The 25,501-nt window shown below is 36.4% G+C and overlaps 1 protein-coding gene across 1 annotated transcript in view; it reads right to left on the reverse strand.

Annotated features, from left to right (window-relative positions):
• Positions 1-25,501, reverse strand: part of FREM3 (FRAS1 related extracellular matrix 3) — a 71,323-nt gene that overhangs the window by 20,432 nt on the left and 25,390 nt on the right. The window contains 7 exon segments of the mRNA XM_040582321.1: positions 514-711; positions 1,927-2,136; positions 4,336-4,485; positions 13,495-13,746; positions 15,872-15,997; positions 16,235-16,465; positions 19,014-19,181. Coding sequence (XP_040438255.1) covers positions 514-711; positions 1,927-2,136; positions 4,336-4,485; positions 13,495-13,746; positions 15,872-15,997; positions 16,235-16,465; positions 19,014-19,181 — 1,335 coding nt within the window.

Raw genomic sequence — 25,501 nt, forward strand, 5'->3', positions numbered from 1 at the left:
GAAAAGTCTCAAGGACATGGAAGCAGAGACTAGCGTGGACTGGCACACTTCATTTTTTTTGTTGTTGTATTTGAGTCAATCTCTGCTAAGGAAAAATCCCATGACACTCCCATTGTGATGGGAACTAAGCAGCATCTTGTGCAGCATTCAGCAGGGTGTTGTATGGGGAAGAATCTGCTGCTCCAATTGGCTTCTGCTGAAGGCACTGTATCAGTATTATTCCTGCATATTCTCATGAAAAAGTGCTAGGCTCAAAAGTATAGCAGAGGATGTTCAATATTCTTTATTAATAATTCTTTATTGTTTAAATTTGGCCATAAAAACCTTTGAAAGTGTGGCTGTCACAGTTATAAAACTATTTGTAAATAGTCCTGTGCTGCCTTCTTCATCCACAGAAGCTCAACTAGCATAGCAACTCCCAGCATGTCCCTGAGGTCTAGCTCTTATTTTATTATCAGATTACTCATTAGACAAAAGTAACACATTATTTTCAAACTCCAATGGGAAAATTACCTGGGAGAAACACCACTACAGAATCATCTGTATTTGGCCTCTCCTTGTAGTCCATCGTAACCTGGGCAGAACCCTGACGAGTATAGCAACGCACTGTGGATTTATGGTTAACGTCACCGCTTCGATAAATGAGGGCCACCAGCTCTTCATCTTTTTCATTTACCATGTACATTGGTTCTTTGAACTGGACTTTAGGTACTGACAACAGAACATGTAACGCAAGTTGAAAAGGACCCTCATACACGGGCAGAAAATATTAACCACGTTCAATTTAAAAACAAAACAGAACAAAAAAGTAGCCTTTTTCTTTAATTTAGCATTTTATTTGCTAACCTTTTACAATGAACTGAAGGAGGTTCAGATTTACACGTGCTTTTTAAACATAGATTTTGAATGTATATGAATTCAAACACTTTCCTGGTCTACAGCAACTAATTGCAAACTTAGTACTAATTCTGTCACCAGTCTTCTTACAGTAGCTAGGACTTTGTGGTTTTTTTTAAAAAACAGCATTTAAGCGATCTCTGAGCTGTGGAATTATTTTCTATAAAGCAGTCTCTTTTACCTTTAATGCAGAGAGGAAGTAGGTGCATGATACCACAAGGGCAGAAAAGCGGTGACAACCACAATTCCTCCTCCACTGAAGTCAGTATCATCCTTCTTGCTGACTTCAATGAGTATTTCACAGTGAAACTGTAACTGCACTTCAGAGTTCTATTTGAGAATGAGCTTTCTAAAACAATATAGCTTCTTTAAGTCTTTGAAGTGCCACAAATCTGCAGAAACCTGAGGCTGCTGAGAGTCAGCTTGGTTTATTTACCAAGTGCTGGAGAACCTCTAAATGGCGCTGTGTTGGCTGCTGTTTACTTTTTTAGAAGTTTTACACCTACCTTGGTTTTTCCCCCGCTTAAAGCTGCTCTAGAATACAGTACAATTACAGCTTCATGCAATAGCATGAGCATCAATACTTGCATAATAACTTGAAAAAACTTCGCTCTCTATGATTTTTGGTGTTCAGATAATTACTAGGGAAAAGAAAGTTTAATTCCTTTGGCTTATCTACCTTCAAAATGAATATTTTGTAGCCTTAATGCACCAGGCATAAACAAATGCACTTTTAGCTCATGGCACAGTCCCACTATTACGTTTAGTTGTCCAAAACAGTATCTTCAAGTACATCATGAGAAGGAAGACACGCCAAAGAAGCTGCACTATAGCCCTATGTTCCAACTCCAGGTGTAGCACACAGCTGTTAATCTTTATAGTGTAGCTGGGGTAAACGATACATCACAGCACTTACACACACAGCTATTTATGCTACTGCCAAGAGAGCTCTTCCACCTTCTAAGTGCACTTAAAACACTAAAAGGAAAAACCTTTGAAAAAACTCTCCCCCACCCCCTTTACACTTACAGTCAGTGACGGTGTCATTGATAAAGACAGTAGTTCTTCTAGGGTCTCCCAGCACTGCATTTGTTGGCATGCATAGAACTAGTACAAACTTCTCCAGACCTTCCAGAATAGGCTGGCCCAAATCATCAAGGATGATCACTCGTAACACTTGCATGTTGACTCCAGGTGTAAAATCCAGGTTACGGCTGATGCCCACGTAATCAACTCCAGCTGTTTGGGAAACAACAAGACTTGTATGGTCAGTTGCTACTATGTGTACATTTGTGAGGTGTGTTTGCAGCAGTTTCTACTGCTGTCCTGGAGAAAATTTAATTTAGATTTTTGTCACGTGCAAATAAATTTGGGAACAGTGAACATATAGTGCAACACACACAAATACATATCCATATCATCATTTTGCTCTTTATGCCATCAGCAAAATTAAAACTTGTTTAAGAACCCTTAAACTGCAGAGTAACAGGCTACAGCCTCAACAACATCCAACAGATCTGATGTCCACAGCAATAAAATCCTTTTGCTCAACTCTGGACTGCATACATGAGATTTTACTTAGCTATTTACCTTTAAAGGAGCAGATGTGTGTCTAAGATTAGTTCCAGCTGTACCTTAAGAAAAAGCATCTTGCACTACTAGGCTAGCTCACTGAACTTGCAAATAGTGCTGTTACCATGATCTCATCAATGGAAAGGAGCAGGCAGCTTGAATGCAGGTGAAAACACCTACAATGGCTTTTTTTGTTTGTGGAGGAGACTTTTAAATCTAAACTGAAAGATGTATAATGACTTCTTCCTTTGCTTATGTCCCATTGTTTCACTGAGATTCTGTCTCCATCATTTTGCACTCTTTTTAACCGGTGTTCCTCCCTATCCCCGCTTAAATGTTTTACTTGTTGCTTGTAATGACAGCAATTCTTTCCCTTCTTAGTCACAGTATGTTGAAATTTACCTAAAAGTAACTGTGCCTTTTTTTGTTCCACATCATTTTGTAGCCTCTGGCTTCTCTGCGTAAAAGCTGACCTCCCTGGTGGGCTCTGTGCATTATGAATAGCCACAATTCTTGCACAGGTTTTGTTCTTTCCTTAATCAAATATTGTGTGCACAAGCATTTCACATGCAACCATCTTAATATTTTAGTGTGTGCAAAAATCTATAAATACTTGAAATCAGGAAAAGATTTAGTGAAAATCGTATTTTGTCAAAAAATCATAACTAGGCTTTAAAAGAAACGATTTTTTAAAAAAACCTATAAATACAAAATTAGAAATGCAACATTTTAGTTTGCTACTTTGTACACAACACAGAAGATCCTGTAGGACCCAGTCATATTTCTTTACCTGTAGAGTGAGTCTCCATGTAATCATCACGTACACTGTCTATTTTGCTAACCACTTGCCTGTTCTTCAGTAACTGTAGTCAAATACTATTTTCCTATATGTACATTATAAGTTCATTAACTGCCCCTTCAATCACACATGCTGCATTACTAGTTGCTGTAATTCTTTTATTTTGGTAGCAAATTTGATCATATATCAAATTTTAAAAAATTAAAAAAAAAGACAGTTTTGCTTTCAGCTTGATTAATATGAAAATTTCTGAAGCCTTATCTATCTCTTGCCAGTGTGTCATCAATCTGTTGGGCTGAACATAGAAATTCTTGTTAATGCAACTGATTTTCTTGGCACCGAGCAGCTATAACTTCTCCTTAAAATTAATTTAGCCTAGTAACTTAAGTAATTTAACCTAGTAAGTCAAGCAATGTATTTAAGCAACTGCAAAATTTTGGACAGCCAAAATTTTGGCCAGTATTCCCAAAAGCTGATAGGGAAAATTATTTTTTGTTGGGACTGAGAAACAAAAAAAGGGTTTTTACAAAGACAGTCACCATATTTTGGGTATTTTGGGTCAGTGTTGGACAGAGAAAATCCTTGGAGGTCACACTGCCCGTGCCTTCCAGAATTTCTCTCCACAGATACACCAGCTCTCATAGATAAATAAAACTTCCTCAGCTAATGCAGTGATAATATCATTTCAGGGCAACTGCAGATTTATGCTGTAAATTCAGTTTTATCCCATGAAACACAGTGCTATAAGACAATACTCTCCCTTTCACTCCAGCTGTTCCCCCAATGTTTGCCATCAGTTAAGGTGCAAGTAAATTAACGATCGTTTTATCCACATCCATTCTGCAGTCTCCATCAGAAAGTCAGTGAGCTTAGCAGAGTTCCTTGCCACACACAACTGGTACACAAATGTTATGTTTTCTACCTGATAAATCCACATCTGATGTCTTTTACTTCACTTTTCCACCCCATATTTACACTGAAGGTAAATAAGAGTGAATGCCAGCTATCACATTTTCATGCTCACATACTCTAAAGCAACCCGAGTGATATTTTTATGAGTAACTCACCCTCTGCTGACACTGGTTCTGTTTTTCTGGAACGCACCATGACAGAAGCTGCTTTGGACAGATCTGTTCCAGTCCTCCAGACATGAATCTCCACGTAACCAGCGCTTTCATCCACTTGATACTCAGTGTTACTGAAGTACAAAGTAGGTTCTAAATACAGAAAGAAATGCATATATTTTTGAAATAGCCTTTTTTGGCCTGCTTTTGTGGACATGTATATTTAGTACTTAAACCCTCTAGTCTGACTTAGTGCTCAATCTTTGCAATTTGACTTTTAATGTTAGCAGCTGGGAAAAAAAAGTCATTACCAATTTCCACTGCAAATCCCGGTAATATCTACTGTCCAATTACATAAATAATATTATGCACCTGCCTACCACTTAATGTAAGGTTGGTTGGTTTTTTTTTTTCTTTTAAAAAACAAAATAAATACCTCTTGAATTAAGTAAATAGTGTCATATCTATATATTTTTCGTCTTATCGGCAGCTGAGAGAGATCTTCCACAGGCAGCTGTTTAACCTTACTATTCACCTTACTGGCTGTTTTGAAACAGCCATTTCAAAAATTGTGACTATGTAGCATAACAGACATAAGACATGGGATACTTCTTGTATTATTTTCTTGTTAAGTAAACCAAGGCAGAATTTTAAGTTTACTATTAAAGGAAATATATACCTAAATATACCTTCTTACCTCCCTAAAAGATAAAGGTAGTTTGCAAGTTTAAAGAGTTTAGCCTTCTCTTTTTTTAAATTGTTTTCAAAGCATATATTTGATATGGATGTGGCCGATTAAAGCACTACAAGCTGGTTTTATCTTCAGTGTGTTAAACTGCCTTTATTTATTCATAGAGAATACAAAACGTTGCACAATCCAGGTCATGGAAAAGGTCAATATTAAATTGGGTTTAAGCAGAGACTCGGTTGTTTAGAGTAAGAGATCAAACATCACAAGACCGTCTCAAAGTAGTGCCAATTTAGCTGCCTTTCTGAATACCCATCAAGAAGAATGAAGAGGCACACACTGGAGACCTTATACCTGCTGCTTTTACTAAGTAATGGATAGAGTTTGCTAAATTCAACACATGGCCTCCTTTACTTTTGTCACCTAAACAATAGTAGGCTTTATCTTGCTATCAGTGTTAATAAAGCCTGACACATTTTGTCTGTGTTGCATGTTATTACTAATCTATATTAACACAATGTAAAGAATCTCTCCAATACCACAGCAACACTATTTTAGCACAATAGCCTGTATCTTCTTTAGTAGAACCGCCACAGTTGCACAAAAGCCTGGCATTCATCCAATACGCTGCATTTCTATTTTAACTCGTGGGGAAATTAAAAGAACTCTGAAAAGCTTTAGAAGTCATGATTGTTGTCTCCTAGAGCTGGTGAAATGGAAGCTTCGAGTAAAACACCATGGTCCATAAAGGTTTTTTAGTTTTTGGCTACCTGGTGTTTTCCAGAGCTCAGTTTATTACTGAGCTCAAAGCCAGTTTTTCAGAAGGGACAGCTTCCAGTGGCTCAACGTGCCAAGTAGAGCACAGAAAAATACAAACTTTTCTATATAATGTGAATCAACTCAATAATAAAAGTTGTCCATCCTAGCAATAATTGTTTTACATTCTGCATCTCACCTTCCTAAACCTAAATAAATGTTCTTTCGTGAATGGGGAAGAATATCTGGCTAAGTTCTTTTCTCGACAGGGACAGACAGCGCTACTCAGCTAACTGAGAATTTTATATTTGCCTAGAGGACTATCTGTTTCTTCCATGTATATATAAAAACATCAGAACGCCATCTGGCCCATATCTATATAAACTTTGCCACTCCAGCTTGCAGGCACCTTTGGACGCTTACTGTAACTTTCTTGAGCCACTGAACTGTGAACCTTCGCAATAGTTTACCATCAGAGCAAACTCTGACAATCACGAAGACTTGCTGCAGAAACAGATGAAGTCTTTAAAGCACACAGTATTAAGGCGGGTACAAATGTTCCAAGCAGGACTGTATTAATATTTATTTTCAGCCTTTTGATAGATCACCTTTAAACAGGCTGAAACAATTCCTTCCTTAGTCAGCCCAGCAGGATGTCTGACAAAACAAAGCTTTTGCATACAAGCAAAAGGTTAGAGAATGAAACCAGACATTTGGTGATGGTTTAAATAATTTAACAAAACACAAAGCTCTTTGAAAACATGGGATTTTGAGGGACAGATCTAGTCATCAGGACTGCAGGACTTCTAGCTGAAGCTCGCAACATTTGGGGGATTGAAGGTGTTGGCTTTCTTCTTGATACAATTCTTTTTCAATTCTTGAAGTATATTTGTGTTTGAAGAAAAAGGGTATTGTGACTGAAAGTCAAACTGAATGTCTCATTTTATGTCAATTAAATACCTCAAGCTGTTTTCAAATAAAATTTTACTTTGCCTAAAGCAGCACCTCAGCACAAATTTTTCTCCCCACCTTCCTCCCACCCCTTCAATCAACATTTTTAATGATCAGTTATTTGCCATTTTTGGCATTTTTACCCCTGCCATGATAGGCAAGAGTTTGAAGATGGTCACATTCCCTTCCCACTGGCTATGCATGTTTTACTATCAAGGTCTTCCCCACGTGGTGGGGAGAAGAGTAGAGTCTACAGATCCAAACCCACATGACTTTTTGTCACAGCTAATGGATTATCAAGTGACTAATGATGCCCTATAAGTTGTTACAGTTCTGTTTAACCAACTTGTGTAAAGTAATTCTGCACAAGGCAATGGCAACACTCCAGGTCACTGGGACCAAGATCCTACTTCAACAAGAGTGGGCAGAAAAATTATTGGAGTCCCTCACCAAAAGTGAAAAAGTAATTTGGAAAAATACAAATTAACAAAAACTGTTACAAATTTGGCCACACTTCATGAAGATGGACACTGCAAGGGTAATCAAGAATCTTGGTAATTAAAAGAAAAATGTTATTTATATTTTTTAAATAAAAAAAATATTTGTAATACAATATAATCTACTCTTTCCCATTCCTTCTTCCCCTCTGAAAGAACTCTCCAAGATTCTAGATTTTGTTTAAAAATGAGACTGGTTTATTTTCTATACATAGGAATCTACTTTCAAATATCAGAAGTCTATTCATTTTCCCCGAGGCACAGCTTAATGGATTTTCAAGTCCAGGTTTTTAATTCTTTTGCAGTTTTAAGAGATCAGGCAGTTCAGCTTGTTACAGTCCATGATGACTGTCTTGAACTGGCCTTTAAATACCAGTCTCCTTAATTGGGAGAGTAACTTTTTCCCCCCCCGGAATGTGCATACCTTGTCTATAACTATACAGACTGTAACATTATAGCTTCAGATGTCAGTGCTGCTCCTTTTGATAACAAGGTTTTTGTTTTGAAATATGGCCTAAGGAAATGCAATAATCTGTTATATTATTCTTATTAGAGTTATTTTCCCCATTTCTACTATACCCACTGTAATTTGTCATCTTAAATTGTGCTGAGCTTTTTCTAATTCTCCTGCCAAATTTGAAATGCTTGCTACAATGATCTGAAGTTTCTCAATCTTACTGCATTATCAATTAAAAATACTGAGTAAGCAAATACTTTTGTTCATTTCCAACACAAGCAGATGAAAATAGATAAAAGAATAAGTCTTTCTATAACTATTTTTTAAAATCTTCCAGATGAACATGTTTCACATATAAATATAGTACAATGAGACAGAATTATTCTTTGGATAATGTGACCAGTCAACTATTCAACAGAATTTTCTGTGCCTTCAGAGTTTCTGAAGATCCGATCTAGATATACCTACTCTCCCCAGAACAGCAGGGATAGGAAACATCAGGCAATGGGCTATTAAACATACAGGTCCAGACCTCAAGGAAGATGGCACTTGTGACTCAGTTATTACAGCAAATGAATCACTTGTCTCTCATACACAATCCGCTCTTATTATGGAGCCCAAAGGTAACAAGAGCATCCTGTAAATTCTACCAGGGCAATATACTTTAAAGATGCAAACCTTATTTAGGATTCAACAGCTGATTGCCAAGTCAGAAAAAAAAAAAAGGAGGAAAAAAGGAAAAAAGTAGAAAAAAATACAGAAAAAAGAATAGGGGTGGGGGGAAAGCAGTTTTAAAAGTGCAGGTCATTCACGTATTTATACTCTTCTTTCCCTTTTGGGATGGTCAGTGAAGAAATCCTTACATTACCAACATTTAACCAAGAAAGCAGAGCAGCATCTGAGCTAACTGGTAATCTTTAGTAAACAATATTGATTTCAATCATGAAATGCCATTAACTATTAATTTAAAATCAATTTTCACTTATAAAATAATAGCTCTATGTGTTACTTTGGCCTGGAAAGCCAGTCAATTTTCTATTTTTATTTTTTTTTTAGGCTGTGGTCCTGAAACCTGTTCTACCTGCGATTGCACTTAAACACACAAGCAAAGAGCTAATGTGAATTTCCACTTGCTTAGAAAACCACAAGCTCTTTGCACCTATTTGTTCAAAGCCACTTACTGGACAACCAGACCCTTTGTTCTGCTAGACATGGACAGTGCTCCCAGGCACCCACATTACAGGAAAATAATACACAACTCAGACTTACTGTTTTGGGATCAAGAGTCTGCTACAAAACCTGCATTGCTCTTTGGCTTGGAGATCAAAGAATAAACATTATGTCTTGACTATTAACTTGCCATATTTTTTTCTTTTTAACTTTTGAACACTTCCTTTATTTATATGTTACTATGATGCTATGAGACTGTGGAGCAATAATTAGAGATATTTAAACCTTTTCATGCACTAAGCTATATTAAACTGGTGACTGAAGACTCTTGAAACCTAATAACGAGTTATTGCTGGGTTTACGTGCATGTGACATGGCTCTGTGAGGAGCTAGGGATCTTCACTTGAGGCAGCCTGCGGGAGGCCTCTCCTTATGACACTGACAATAAAATTTTTAGGACACTTTTCTTTATAGTCTTGTTTTCACTTTAAGGAATCCCTGGGCATATGCCTCCCTCAAAACCACACTTCAAGCTTTGATTGATGCCCTCCCCCATATAATGCACAAAGTATATCCCACCTAAATTGAGATGGTGAAAGTTTGAATCCCTAGGATGCTAAATAGGGATAAATTTCTAGAGTTGTAATCTGAGAGATTAAAACAGACCCGTGTACAGAACTAATACAGAAAATTTTCATGCATTTCACAGAAAAAAATGTCACTGTAACATGTGTTTCATTTTCCAGTATAAGGCCATTATAAAGAGCCATTTATTCAAAAATGCAGCAAGATGGAGCTCTTTAAAGAGGGAGACCTAAGCAGAATATACATAAGAAACATGTAAGAAACCTCAAACCCTGGAACAATAAAACTAAGAAACTGCTTTCTTCTCATTTTGACACACACACAGCACCATGGGTACCAGTGGTCTCACACTTTTATGAAGCTATCATGATACCTCTCAACAGAACAGCCAGCAAGACAAAAATAATTTCCATTCCTGCCTGTGCTCTGGTATCAAACTTTCAAAATGGGAACAGTGACTGCGATAATTTAATAATGTTTGAATGCCTGGTATTTATCTCACCTTATGGTGACGTTTTCTTTACTGACAGAATGTTTGGTTGGTTTTTTTAAAATATGTTATATAATTTGTGAAGCACTCTGCATAAATATTTAAACAGCAGTAACCTCACTAACAGAAACTTTGATAACATACCTGACTGCTTTCCTTGATGATGCTAAGTGGCTTTCCTTCTTACTGTAAAGTTTAATTTGAGTAAAAGCATTTCAGATCACTTAATATAACTAATTCTTCAACTTTCACTGACATGCGGCACCACTGAAATGATTGACATTAAAGTTATGGCATTTACCCTTACAGCTTTCTCTAGCCTAAGAAACTCAAGTCTTTTCTCTCCAAAATTTCTTTTATTTCAGCTAGTTGACAAGAAATAAATTTTTTACTTCAAATCTTAGGAATGGTAAGCAATACCAGTGCTAATACCAAGTAATAACCTGCTTTCTTTGTATTTGGTCATTGTGAGATGAGGAACGCTGTGAATAAAAGTAGCACAAGCTATTTGCTTTTATATGTATGACAGGGAGTGTTAACAGAATCTCATCATGGGTGAACAAAAGAGCAAAGTAATCATGTCCAAAATACTTTTGTTTAGATGAAGTGTGAGGAATATTTCCTGTGTTCTTTCTATAGCAAGGAGCACATTCATACTGCATGTATGCAGTCATAAATGCACACTTCTCTAAAAGCCCTTATCTTGCTGTCAACAAAAACTCCACTGACTGCACTGATGTAGTCTAACACCTCTGTACGTAAATGCTTATGATGTAATTGTTCAAGCTTATCTGTTATATTGGCTTTTACTCAATCCCAGTTACATTTTTACCATCTGTATTTAGAAAAAAAATGGGTTCAGACCTCACAGCTTGCCATTACACATGAAGGACTATGCATAGTACTTTGCTGCAAGGTTACCTACTTTTTATTTGAACTGTTAAGCTGCTCATAACACTGTAAAATTCTGGAAGTGGTGCCACTATTATGGATATTTCTGTAAAAATTTGTGATATAACAAAAGCCTACAAATGCAAAAAATATGTATTGTGTTCCAGGTTCATTTATATTAAAGCTAATCACAGTCTGAATAAACTTTTATTTATGCTGTGTCTGTGTGTCTGGTTATTTATCCATACAAGCAGTTTTGGAACACTGTCATATCTTAATAATAGAATTTTGCATTTTCCTTTTTTTAGAGTTTGGTAACACAGGATTACTATTATCCCTTAATGCTGTAAATAATTCTATTAAGACATGTATTAAAGTCTTATTCTCTCAATTTCTTCCTTTTCTTCCTCACAGGGTTTGCTGGTCTTTACTATGAGAGGTATCACAGCACTCCATCATGACTAACTTGACCAAAGGATTGTGTGAATGCAGTCACGCCCCACATAACAAAGTCGTACTCAGCCTTCTTCCATGTGGAAAGAGGCACTTTCAGGTTTATTATTGCCTTATTCCTTTGCTTCGTCTAACAAACGTTCCAAGTTTAGTCTGCATACTTCAGCAGTTGCCATATTGCAGTTTATAATGGGAAATTTTGCCTGTTTAAACAACCAGTTTTTCCCAGTATTAACAAAAACCCCAAAGTGTCCATCCTTCAGGCACAATCAGGTCTACAGCTATGAAACCTTGTTTTTTACTTTAATGGACTGTAGGACCATCCATTGCAGGGGTGGTAAGTATATATACTTAGCCATTGTATATACACTAACAGTAACATGTAAGTATTCAAAATGTACTGGTGGAGCAAAGTATCATTCTGTAGAAAAAATGAACTGGTGAAATTTACTCTTTGAAACTCAAATTTTACACATTTGAGAAAGAAGGTTGTCCAGTTTCCTATCAATCAAACGCTAGCAGTCTTCTTCCAGGTCAGATCAAAAAGAGTGACAGCCTGTTTCCTGTCTGTTTACTCAAAATGGAAATAGTCTCACAGAGTGATGTATTCTTAAGAGATTTCTCATTTCAGAGAACACTCTTTCACAAATTGAGCTTATGCCCTGGCTGTCTTTCCACGTGACATAGGCTGAGTTCAGAATTACTCTGAATTTATCTGATGATAGGTTGGCAAGTGTTTTGCTGGATGGTACTCTTAGAAAGAAAGCTTTGTAACAAAGAAAGAAAGAAAGAGAGTATATGATAAACTATCAATGTTGTATTGAAAAGTAGAAGCATGATAATTTTCTGTCAATTAATATGAATTAATTATCTATACAGTAATTTAACTTTACATATATAAATAATTTTCAATCTATTAAAGCTGCATAGAAAGCCGTTTTGATCTGCTGATAATAAATAATCTTGTTTCCTATGAAAAAAAAATTTGGTCATTAAGTCTGGTAAAGAAAACAACTGCCCTGCCACATTGGCTTAATTCTGCATTATTTTCCCTTTGTGTTCTCTCAAAAAGATAAATAAGCCTTTCAACAAATCTAATCACAGAATCATAGAATCATTTATATGATACTTCTACTAACTTCATTTTTTTGGCAAATTCACTTCTAATGTAAATCCTCTGGCCTCAGAGAAATTACACCAGTGATTATTTTGGCCCATTCACATTTCATTTGAGAAAACAACATTTTTCCCTCATCAGTTTGACTGTGTCTGTGTTGACTGGTTGACTTCTGCAGGACATACAAAATGGTAGAAATAAACAGTAGCTAACAGAAGTATCTTTCTGGATCTTTAGCTTCTTATTTTTATTCATTTAACAGAGTGAAAATTACTTTTTTGTTACAGGACACAGAAATCAGCCCCCAAATTCTCATTATTTTTGAAGTTAACCAAAATTTCCAAAGAATCAGCTCATTATAGCTTAAATACTGAACTTGATCAAACTACAGTATATTATGGATTTGTCTAACCACAGTACAAAACTCCTGCCTTATTTAGCTTAATTATATTCACAAGATTATATTAGAGAGAAAGATTTAGGCTAAAAGAACAAACAGAATGACAATGAAGTATATGGCTTTTCTTCTGCTTCTGTCTAATAGTATCAATTCTTGAATTCTGTCTCTCCAACTGCATAATAAAAGGGGAAGACTTGAATTTCTACCTTAAAAGTGCACACTTTGAAGTCCCTTGACAGGGCAGGAATTACTGTGTATGACAAATTAGGTCTATTAACTATTTCTACTCTTTAGCTTTATCTGATGATATACAAACTTTTTCATCTATAATACTATCACAAAACTAATCCTATACCTGTGTAAACTACTGTAATCACAGACTCTGCTGCAGTAACAGTAAATCTAATCCTCACAGATCTACTTCAGAGTAATAAACCAGCCAATTAGTCCAGTAAAGAAATGAAACCTAATCCTCAACCTATACTGTAATAACATAACAGTATAAGCCAAAGTGCATGATACATATTTACACTTAATCTTAAACATAGTTCATGTCTGTTCCATCAATTTTGCTACTGAGTAAGCAAATCTTAGACTCATATTTTCAGCTTTTTAAGAAACAAAAACACAGTGGAAGAGATTATTTAATCAGTAAAACTTCCGAAGAGGAAAGCTGCAGCAAAACAAAAGTGCTTCTTTGTACTCACCATCATCTGTGTCAGCCAAGATTATCACTTTAGTGCTTGGGAATTCAGTGCCAATTTGGCCACCCACTGGCATGCTCAGAGAAATATTGAAGGTCTCATCTTCCTCATAGAGAGAGTCATCAATAATTATAATACGACAGATTTTCTCAGTCTCATCCTTATTAAAATGAACAATGCTGCTGTGATCTTCAGGACATGAGATGTAGTCAGAGTAAGACAAGACAGTGGAAGGTACTGTGCCAGTAGCAGAACCTATGAGGAGAGAGGGTAAGAAAAAACAATTACAAGGGCTCAGATTTAAAGAAGTGGAAGAACAACAGCCCTTCAAATGAAACAAACATACAAAACCAGATTTATGCTGGAACTGACTACTAAATGTGTTTTAGTAACAAGTTAAACACAGGAAATTCTTCCTATTTATAATTACAACTTCTCCAGTAGCAAAGATGGGGATTTTATTATTGCCCAGTACCCTCATGAAACTATTCCTGCTCCCAGTTCACTGTTATCTCCACTTATCCTGACTCAACTTTTTTTGTGGGCCTGCACTTCAACCAGGTGAGAAAAGTGAGTCAACTAATTAAAAAAACAACAACAAAAAAACCTTTCAAAAATACACTTTGATACAAATTATGTAGAGCACAGCCCCATCAGCAGTTAACAGTCAGGATAAAAAGCAATTTTTTGTGGGAAAATTGTTTTACTGCAGCATGTTTATGAAACACACAGATCATGACAACAATTACAGCAATTGTGTGTTTGGGTAAATGGCTGGCTTATTAAGGCCAGACAGGTTGACAGCCTACAAAGACAAAAAAAGTCTTAAGTAACTCAGTAAGATTTTCTGTGCCTCAGTACACAAAGAAGGGAGAATTCTCTTAAGCCCTTAAAAGACACTGAGGAAGGAACAAATGACCTCTGAATGCCTGACACTGAAGATTCCTGCCAACTACTCAGGCTGACTCTTACAGGTAAGGGTAAAATAGAAACAAAAGATGTTAAAAGGATTTTCTGAACCAGAAGTTTAAATACAGTGACAGAACTGAGCATGATCCCCCATTTTCCCTGCTCATGAAACATACAGAATGCTGGTATCTCAAGCTATGACTAACTAATAGGAGACTTCTATATAGAAAACATTTTTTTCAATCAGTATTTCATATTTCACTGCTTAAGATAATTGCTGACCTCTATCTTAAACCTGGTTTAATTTATAAATGCCCATTACCTTATCTTTATTAAATCTATTTTTGAATGCAAATTTTAGTTTTGATTAAGTTATCTGATGTATTTCATAATACCTAGTATTTTTAAAGTCTCGAGTATTTTCTCTCCTCTTCCATCTTGCTTTTTCAGTTTATAGCAGGCTTGCTGTGTAATCAAAAGCTGTATTTGGAAAACTTCAGATTCAAATGAGTTGAAGCAAGAATTATATTATCAATTACCTGCCTGTATTAACTATAGCATTTGAGTGACTATCACCGTGCTAAAAATCAGCACACCACCACAAACTTACATTCACATGTCTGTGAATAACTAGTGAAGAAAGGGTTGTGCTCTGAACTTTATAGCTGGCCTCTAACCTAATCAAAACCCCAAAACCTCATTTGATTTTAGAAATGGTTTAGTTCTAAATCTACATCTCTTCTCTGTGGTTCATGACCAACTCCATACATTGCCTTCTTTTACAACACAGATTGCCAAATGAGATAAAAAGCATTATTAAGGCAGATCATCATTGCTTTATACATCCTTCTGCATCAGGTTTAAACAAAAAGTGATACTCGATGCCTGTAGTCTGTCAATTTTGAAATACTACTTCCTGGTGAACCAGCTGAAGTCCTGACTTGGCTTCTTCCAGCTACACATTCAAAAAGCAGAACACTGCCAACAGGAATCACCCCACCCCCCTCCACTGGGGACCTCAGTTCTTATTCAGCGTCTATACAAATGTGCAATGATCAGTCAGACCCTCAACAACAGGAGAGGTACAGGGCTTAGGACTCAAAAAATCCTTTTTTTCCTCTAAACATTCACTGTAGGGACAGGCATTTCCTCTTCAGCAGGAAGAAATGCAGGAAAAAAAATGGTGCCTCTTTGAAAAAAGGTATACATATATACACATATATATGTATGTGTACATACATGTAATATATATGTGTGCATGTATGCATACACACACACATATTCTTACACTTTGGGCTTTACAACACTAAGCAGAGAACTAGGCACATATAAGTTGTCTGCAAAAATCACTTATTCCAGCTACTGAAGTTACTGGCAATACTTGCTGGCTATCAATAACTGCATTTGCTCTCTTACTTACCTAAACATGAATATCATGCTGAATAATCTGTTACTTAGCTAAATAACATACCTTGGTGTGTAGAACAAATGAACATCAGTTCCCGACTGACATCTCCAGATCTTCTAACAGGAACCAGCAGTTCACCTATATCTTCCTCTACTCTATATTCCAGCTGAGGAATATACACTGTAGATACTGAAGAAAACATGATGAGAGAAGGGGGAAATCAAGGCTGAACACCTGTTTGACATTAGAGTATGAATTTAGCCAGGGAAGAGATTTAATAACAAATACAAATGCTTTGTTCGGTTATACGAAGGTTTAAGACAAGGCTGAGCCACAACAGAGCAAAGGCAGATGAGGTATGCAGGTACTCACAGGACCTGCAAGTGAACAAACCTGCACCTAATCACAACAAGAAGTAATACGTGCCATCACCAGGACCCACGACTTCAACTGTTGCTATTGCCGGAAATTCAAGGGCAGCCATAACTGGATCAGAGAGAACAATCTGGAATGTTTCAGATGCCTCATATTCATTGTCTGCAAGTATCTTCACTCGCCAGGTAGCTGAAGCCTGTTCTGGATTGAACTGGACCTGTTTCTGAGGTTTTCCTTTAAAGTCTTTATCCTTTACTGCTGTACCATTTTTGGTTCCAATACCTGCATAAAAATTTGGAGGAAATTCTCCATGCATTTTAATATGTTAACACAACTAAAACAAAAATCACAAAGAAGATTTTTAAAATGCTAATCTGGCAGTTACTGACCTTTAGAAAAAAATAAGGAAGGTATATCACACTTTCTCTAATACTGTTGCATAGCTCATAAAAAAATAGGTAATTAGGGCAGGGTCCTGCCAACATTTGTGTGTATAAACAATTCAGTTTGCATAGAAAATTTAATTGAGTTCACCTGCTGGACACTTAAACAAAGTTACTGAGAGATGAGGTTATTTATCAAATATGACCAAACAGAACTATTTAACAAAGCCAATTTTTCCATCTATATAAAAATTTGTGGAGCAAGTTTTCCAGTTATGCCTTCGGAAAAGATGTATCAGTCTGTTATGAAATTTATTTATGTCAATTAAGGTGTTCAAGGCTTCATTGAAGGTATAATTTAGTCACCCACATAAAAACAAACCAACCAACCAAACCAGGAAACAACCCCACTGCTCATCTCTTTCAAAAATAAATTAATCATTGTATGTTTAACACTTTGTGCTTACAGTTTCTGCTACTGCTATGTACAGGAGCTGTACTCTACCCACATTTAAGATCTGTGAAGTACTTCCGCCACTTTCTATTTCTGTATACTAAATAACCCCTAAAGATTTTTGCCTCTGTCCGAGTCTGCAGATGCTCTCCTAGCTAGGTAAGTAAATACCTGGGCATTTGACATGGAATTGCAGCTCAGTGCAACAGAACAACATCCTCAGGATTTACTGGGTCCACCATGCAATACAAATTTGCTTCTCTCCCACCCCTATTTTTCCTTCCTCATGTAACTCTAAACTGCAATACTTAGATATTCATCCTCTCTGCTAGGGTATTATCCAAGCAAAATCCTTTCACTACACATTCCCATCTTAAAAAAAAACAGAGGGTAGTTACACAAAGAATCTAGGGCTAGAGATGAATCCATTTAGTTCAAAGTAAAGCAGCAAATCAGGATTTAACTCAAAGCAGGTTTTGTTTGCTGTTCAGATTAGATGGGTTTTGCTGCAGCATGAGGAAAGGATGATAAACTATGAATGTTTTTAAAGAGCAAAACCAATATCCAGAAACGTGAACATGCTTTATTGGAAACTCACATGCAGGGTGCTACAGCTGACATAAGGATTCATTCAGCTTTTACTACTTAATGCAGCAGGAGCACTCAATTTTTTTATTATCTTTTTTTGTGAGACTGTACCATACATAAAAATGTATCATAGAAAGGCACTCAAGAAAAGATTTTTTTCAATACAAAAAACAAAAAATACAAACAAAGACTTGTTACACATTTTTAAGCCTGCATATTTTTACAGCTAGGTTTCTTGTTTGTTTTCATCATAGGTGCACACATACCAGCAGAATCCAACTGTGGCTTGTAATGAATAGAAGATAGGTAACTCACCATGGGACTTTGAAATTCATTTCTGCCTTTGGGTTTCAATACAGCATTAGTTCAAATATATGGACATCTTTTTATTAAGGTTCAACACCAGCAATTACAAGTCACTTTACCTCCCCAGCTGAGAATGATTAATCCCTCTCAAGGCAATGGCCTATGTGCTTGTGGGAGGATCTGATAGCTAGTGAAGAGCTCCTGAAGGCTGCAGAGTATGAAAAGATTCCTAAATGATTTAATTCCTAAATCATTCCTAAATTCTTACAGTTTTTCTATTCTAAAACTGCTTAGGTTTTAAATGACTGATTTCATTAATATAAGATAATAGCCTGATACATTTATGTTGCGCAAAGTAAATCTTGTCATGCATGAATTCAAATGATGAAAAATTTAAAACTTTTAACCTTTTTTCTTTTTGTTTGTTTTTAAATCAAGGAGAAAAAGACCTTTCTGCTCAGTGCTCCCTGAGTCGCTCCATTGGTGCAAAGATGATTCCTATTTACTTTGCAGAGCTGTCACGATTGGGTACTCTGCTATCCCATGATAACACACTCTTAACATCAGCGTGCTCTACGGCAGGCACCTCTGCTAGCAAATGACCCTTTGAGAATTTCTAGTAGGTTTTGGTTTTTCTTGTAGCAAAAAGGCCAGAATAACACTGCCCTTGTAAAGTGAGGAGCTGTAGCTAACACCTCCACAACTTGGTTCTGCAAGCGGAGACAAGCTACTTCAAGAACTTATTTGTTTACTTATAACTAAAGTTTATTATGAAACGTATCCTGCCAATATAAAGGAGTATCCCAATTTCTATTTTGTTGTCTGGCAAGTGACCAGGAAAAAGACAGTGGGCAAACAGCAGAAGTTGATTTTATTGATTTGTTCTTACATCTACTAATACATACTCACTTCAATTTCTGGGTGGCAGCAGCAGAAAATGAAACACATAGCCATGTCTAAGCAATGAAGATCTATACCATTGATGTTCTCATCATTTGGCATTTATCTTGTTAACAGAGGAACAAGCAGACTATGGAACAGCTCCTTAACAGCTGCCTTTTCTAGTGCAAGAAGCTGCAAATGTGAAAGATTTACTTACTGATAAAAGAGGTTTCTCCCAGATATCCTCTGCGTCTGATGGCCACCTTTAGAAATTTGGAGTTTTCATCTACAACGTAGTTTTCCTGCTCTAGTGAAATCCAAGCCCAGTTCAATCGAAATGGCTGGCTCTTTAACATGTTCCCCCTTGTGTCACAGAAAAAGCATCCTGAATACTATGTATAGTTCACAAAACACAACCGGAATTCCCTAAGGTCATTGTTTAAGTATAATTATATTGCCTCAGGACAAAGCTAGCCTGCTTTTTCACCTGCAGGTACGAGGGACAGAGGTGCATCTCATGAACCACAATGGTTCACTGTCCCAGACCTTCCACGTTGACCTGCATGTCTTCCAAAAGGCTGGAGGCTAGTTCAGGGGTCACAGCCTGTGTCTTAGGGCACCAGCTCCCTAATTAAGCTACCTATTCACCCTCAAAGATTACTTTGGCAGAGATTATTTCTGTCAGGAGTGGGATTAAGCTGTGAAAATAACTCTTTGGGAGGTTTTAGGTGGGACAGATTGTAGTCTTGCATTACTGACTCTTTTTAAACAATGCCAGTATGTGCCTATCAACATCAAACATGAGCACAAGCTGAATTCAGCACCTCCTAGTAAATTTAGGCAACATGTAGTATCATGTAAGGAAGATATATAATGAATTATATATTGATTGGTTGTGCAAAAATATTTGGAAATTGTGACTAAGCTTCTATTCATTGCTTTCAGGAAATTAATTTGTTAAGAACAGTAGCTATTCTGTATTACACAAATAAAACTGAAAAAAATCAAATTATGAATGTAATGCTATTTAAAATATACAAATTCAACAAAATTTACATTGTACTTTTCTTCTGTTTTGGAAAATTATCTCATTAGAAGCATTCTGTAAAATTCTTATGTCACCTGGAAAATCCTGTTTCCATACAACAAAGGCAATCAAATAACAACTGATCTTGAAGCCAGCTCATTAATTATTTTTTAGGTAGCAAAATTAGGCCTTAGGCTGCATATGGTATGCTTTATAGTACAAGATTATAACATCTAATTTCATAAAATTTTCATTGCTTACAGATAATTGACAAGGTACAGCTAAAGGAAGAATAGAGAAGAAAAAAAATTGCTCACATCAAGAACCGGTACCACTCTGTCCTCCACTTGTCTGATGATTTTTCACATAATGAACAGAAACTTGCAAAAAAAAAGAGTACTTCAGATATTTAAGAAGCGTCTACTTACTGAAGCAGACAATTTCATAAAATAGAAAATTGTATCCTGCTAGCATTTTGGGAGCTTTTTTGGTTATAAATTATGTTGGTTAACATTTTTCTTTTAAAATAAAAATCACATTTTTCTCTATAATTATGTACTTCTCTTATAGAAGGGGACAACTTGAAATCGACTGACTAATTTAGCACTGGATAAAATAAACACTGGCACTTTTGGATTAAAAGATCTAATTCTCTACTAGTGCCCGGTTGACATCTAATCAAAATCACCACATAATCCTCATTTGCTTTAACATTGCAAAGTCTTATACTAACGTTATCTCTATGGGCATTGCCTCAGGCTCTTAGAAAGCATAGGGCAAAGTCCAGTTTGGAATTCTCCTGCTAATTGGAAGCAACTCTAGATTATACATTGCGAGTAATTCCAGTAATTAGTGAGGTTACACCTGTGCAAAACCAGTCAGTCGGATCAATTTTAAGATGTTTTAAGCAGTTCCAACTTGGAACTAATTGTGCCTTTGAACAAAATATGCAAGTCATTCAGCAGCATTGTGAAAAAAAAAAAGCATTGAAGATAACATATTTCCAAAAAAATCACCTTAGTTGCAAGCTGAAACCTAAACCTCTTTACCATCTGGAATATCCTCAAAAAACTCTCTTTAGCTGTTCAGCTGCTGCCCATGGCTGCACATAGGCTGGAAAAAGACCTCTGAAAGCATAATACACATGTGTTTCTTGGTGACTTCTCCCTTATAGAAAACAGAAAGGCTTCTTTTTATCCTAGAAACATCCCACCAAATGACATTATTTCTGCTGAAAAAAAAAGTTTTCAGCATGATCATTATATTTTTGTTAGACATCTTTCCTGGCCACTGTTTGTTTTACAGCCTTCATCTCTTGATAGACTTCAGTCTTTTAGTTGGGTTTTTTTCCCATTTTTTACAAAGACAATCAAACACAGTGTACTCCAAATGAACTAAGACTTATCAGCTTAGAAACAAAGGAAACAAAAGAAAATTCTGACTTAAGGCTAGATTAAAACCAAATCCAACCAAAAGACTCACACAACAAGAAAAAAAAACTTTAATTCACTAATAAATTAATGACAAACTACCCAACTTCCTACCAGTCAACAACTGCAGTAAAAAGTTCTCAGGTGTGAAACTACTGATGAACTGCTACATATATATATATGTACACACACTGAGCTAAATTCCAGATGTGATGGGACCACTTGCAGACTTGTTTCCAGTCACAAGCACCAACATCTCTGGCAACCATTTGTACTGCAAAACCCTCTTACATACATAGAAAACAGATATAGCCTCCTCCTCCACACATACAAAATATACTTTTATGTGTAGGTAAATACACTATTATATATGGCTGTTTAGCAGAGACACATTCATCACTCTTCAGGTATTCTACAGATATTTTCTTTTGGAAATGTCTGCTCCTACTGCCAGAGTGGGAAGGGGGTTAGGAAGGTTAATCTGCAATATAACTATCCCCAGACTATTAAATCACAATGTAATGTTGCTGGAAAACTAAAGTAAAACTTTCCCCCCAAAACTGTTACCCTTAGCATGCAGTACATCCCAAAAAACATACTCCTGGGAAACAGTGGGGCCGGGTGGTGGTGGTGGGGGGGGGCAGGGAATTGTATGGCATATGTTCACCTATATCATTGGCAATCTTAGCACAGTGTGTATGACAGGATCTGATGACTGACTGCTGGAGCTGATGATACAAAGCAGCTGCCACGAATTGTTAGAAAATGCCTTTTGCTTTCATCATCACCAGGAAAGATCAAAGAGCAAGACAGCTAAAGATACACTTCACTTCTCAGTGGTATGTATATGACATTCAACTGAACTCAGTACCTGGCTTTTTGTAAACTCCTGCATTAAACAAAATGATCCCAAAAATAGACCGCAAACACTCCGTAGGCTTAAAAGTAGGCTCAAAGTAGACTCATATAAATTACCTATTTCTGGGAATATCACAGAACTCAGCATCCTAGAAGATAAATGTCTGGAACACCCTTCAGCTCCATTCGTACTCCTAGACAATTTTTCCCTCTTTTCAATAAGTCATCTCATTTGGTAGGTGCACTTCCAACAGCATGTTCCCAACCTTGGGCTGCTGTTCAGTAAAAATGAGGATAGCTGAGGAACTTGTACAGTCTGCACAATACTAAGGCAAGGTTCAACACTTGTTTACCACCTCACATCATCTTCACCCATGCCTTGTTTCAGAACTGGAAAAAAGCTAGAGCAGGAGGTGGTTAATTTTTAAGATAATACATTTTCTGTAGTTTTTAAGAGATAATGAAGTGTTATCTAAGGGTTCCATTCTTTATGTTGAGGATTTAGTACTTCAAAAACAACAGAGAACTTTGTTCTGTCAAGTGTGTTCCTCTGTTTTCTAACTAAACCACCAATTCATTAGATTACTTACATATGCAACAGAAGCTGTAAAATCTTGTAACTTCCCATTTTGCCATTTTTAGAAGCAATTTTAAAGGGGCAATTGCTGGAAAAATTAAGCATATTACATATTTTACATTTGCATTTCTCACAGAAAGAGATAAACTGAAAATTACAACAGACCATGTTTAAAAACAGGCCAATATGGAATTAGATATTTGCCAGTTCTACAGTTACGATAAATGGAGGTACTCCAACAAGATACTGTAATTAATAAGGCTTCTAACTGTTTCACTACACAGCCCATCAGCCTGTTCATGGCCAAAGAGGGAAGCCTTCAAGGGTTGTCTCATACCATCAGCTTCATAAATCTAGCAAAGCCAGAACTGTTCTTTTCTTGTCAAAGAACATTTCTTTAAAATCTCCCAAATTTCATAAGAGACAGGCCTCCATTTGCAGTGCTTTCCTAAAAACGGTGTCCTAGAGTTCCTGCTTTCTTGGTTTTATTACCCCTAAGCAAGGGTTGATGTCATGCCAAATGTTACCAGATATTGGGGAAAGAGACTAGATTAATACAAGGAGGTAAAATAGAGCCTTGTGCTTGACACGTGGGTCCTGCATGCTATGAAACATAGATTTTAGTGCTGTAACCCTCACAGACAACATAAATATATATTCAGGAGTTGTAAATCAGTAAAGAATGGTACATTAATAACCCAAATATCAAGACACTCTTTCTTTTTTGCTTTAGTGAAATGTCCATCTGACCACCATCTCAGACTTGGTTTAGCTTGAGTGGTTGGCAGTGTTTCTATCAACTCCATCAAGTGAAATTACGTTTCTTTACAACAGCTGCTCTGTGGATGCAAGCATGTTTGCAGTTGGGCTTTGATTTGCTGGACAGCTAAAATTTACTGAAAGGGATCAGAAAGATAGAAAGCAGTTGAGGGGAATAAACAGTGAAGGAAATAAAAGGAATGAAAGGTTGGAGAAGCACAGACAGAAGAAAGAACAAAACCCACTAGCTCAGAAAAAGAAAGTAAATATACATATGTATGAAAGGGAAATTGTTCCAAATGCTGGAAAAATTGAAAAGGGAGATGAGAGGGAGGGGGAAATTAAATTAATTTGTAACTTTAGCTAAAAATAGTTAAGAGGTGACAAAATCACAAATGGGTACTTATTCCCCTGCCACCCAAAAATCTTCAAAAAATATTGGGAAAGGGACAGACAGCAGCTCAGGAAATACAGTTTGTTGGGAACTAGGCAGTTTTTCTTTTTGTTTTTCTTTTGAACAAAATGAGTCTTGTACTATGGCTCAAGGAGTTATTTTTTCAGAGAAGTCATGCTCCATGAAACTAAAAAACATCCCACAACAAACAAAACATCTCCCCTGCCCTAGAAACCTCATTTCTCCCTGCATTTACATAGATGCATTTAGAAAGGGCTTTGGTCATTACTACTTTTTTTTTTTTGGTGTGTTTTTTTAATTATTGTGTACCACAATATCAGGCTGTATTATAACAAGTGAATATTCTTAGCCTCCTGTTTGTAATGAGCAAACATTCTGGCTCAGAAGGAACAAGTGGCTGTTCTGAGCAGACCAGCTACAACAGCTGCCATTAATCCCTAACCTTCTTTTACCTTGCTTCTTTGCTAGCATACGCAGAACATGTAACAGGCTGCTCGGAATTATAGCAGGCAAGCATACTAGGAGACTTAAGAAGAATTTGTTCTCGCAAAAGTATTTTCCAATAAACTATAAATAAAGAAATAAACACCCAGCAATAACCTCAGACTGAAAATTCAGAAATGGATTTACTGTTCCTAAAAAAAAATTTCTTCTTTCAAAAAAAAAAAAATCTAGAAAGTGTTTCTATAAAATGAATACTGTAAGCACAAATTTCAAAATTAGGAGATGTAAAAAAAGAGTGGGTCTTTTTCTTTTGATATAATTAGTAGATTTTCCTCTCCAGTGTCTCAAGAGCTGAGGTAACAGCATAAGCTATCAACCTAGGAAAAAAACACCTTTTTCAGGAAAAAGTCATCCTCCTTGGCCTACTCTAAGCAGCTGTTTTTATCTGAGCTAAAGGAAATCTAGAGAAACATCAAATTATTGGTGAAATGGCTTTCTAAAGAAATCGATCACTCTGGTCTCCAACATACTGTAAGTCTGAGTATAATGCAAAATTCCATTTTAAGGACATGCCAGCACTTCAAAACACCTTAGACTTGATTTTTAAGAACAAACAAACTAAAAAAGAGTAAGCGAGTTATAAAATCACTTCTTAAAAAAAAAATCTAAACGTGAAGAACAAAATACATGTCAAAGGTGGCTGTTGTGTAGTATCGCGTTTTAAGCATATACAAGTCAAAAAACAGAAAAAAATTGTTCATGTTGGAAAAGAGCACTAATTATCAAAAGAGCAAAAATCAGCTGACAAAAAAGTATACCTGACCGTTTTGATGCACAAATCTAAAACAGTGACAATGCGCCATAGTCAAGACTGCTACATGGTCTTTAAATCAGTATTTAATAGGTCTTTTACAATTCATGCTTGATTTCAGTTATCACCAAGAAATTTTGAGGCCTTAATGAATATACATAAAGCTGCTTATACTTGATTTTTCCTGCTGTTTGATGTGGTTGGACATGGAGGGGGGGTTAAAGGAACAGACACATTGTCCATTTTTCACTGGAGCTGCTTTCATTATTGCAGCTTGTGGTGGAGGGCTGGTGGGCACAGGCTGAATTATCTTGTCTTCTGCTTTTAAATCTAACCCAATTATGAGGATTTCATCTTTTCATCCCCCTGAGTTCCAAAAGAGAG

This window comes from Falco naumanni, chromosome 1, assembly GCF_017639655.2.
Source record: "Falco naumanni isolate bFalNau1 chromosome 1, bFalNau1.pat, whole genome shotgun sequence".
NCBI classification, from domain to species: Eukaryota; Metazoa; Chordata; class Aves; order Falconiformes; family Falconidae; genus Falco; species Falco naumanni.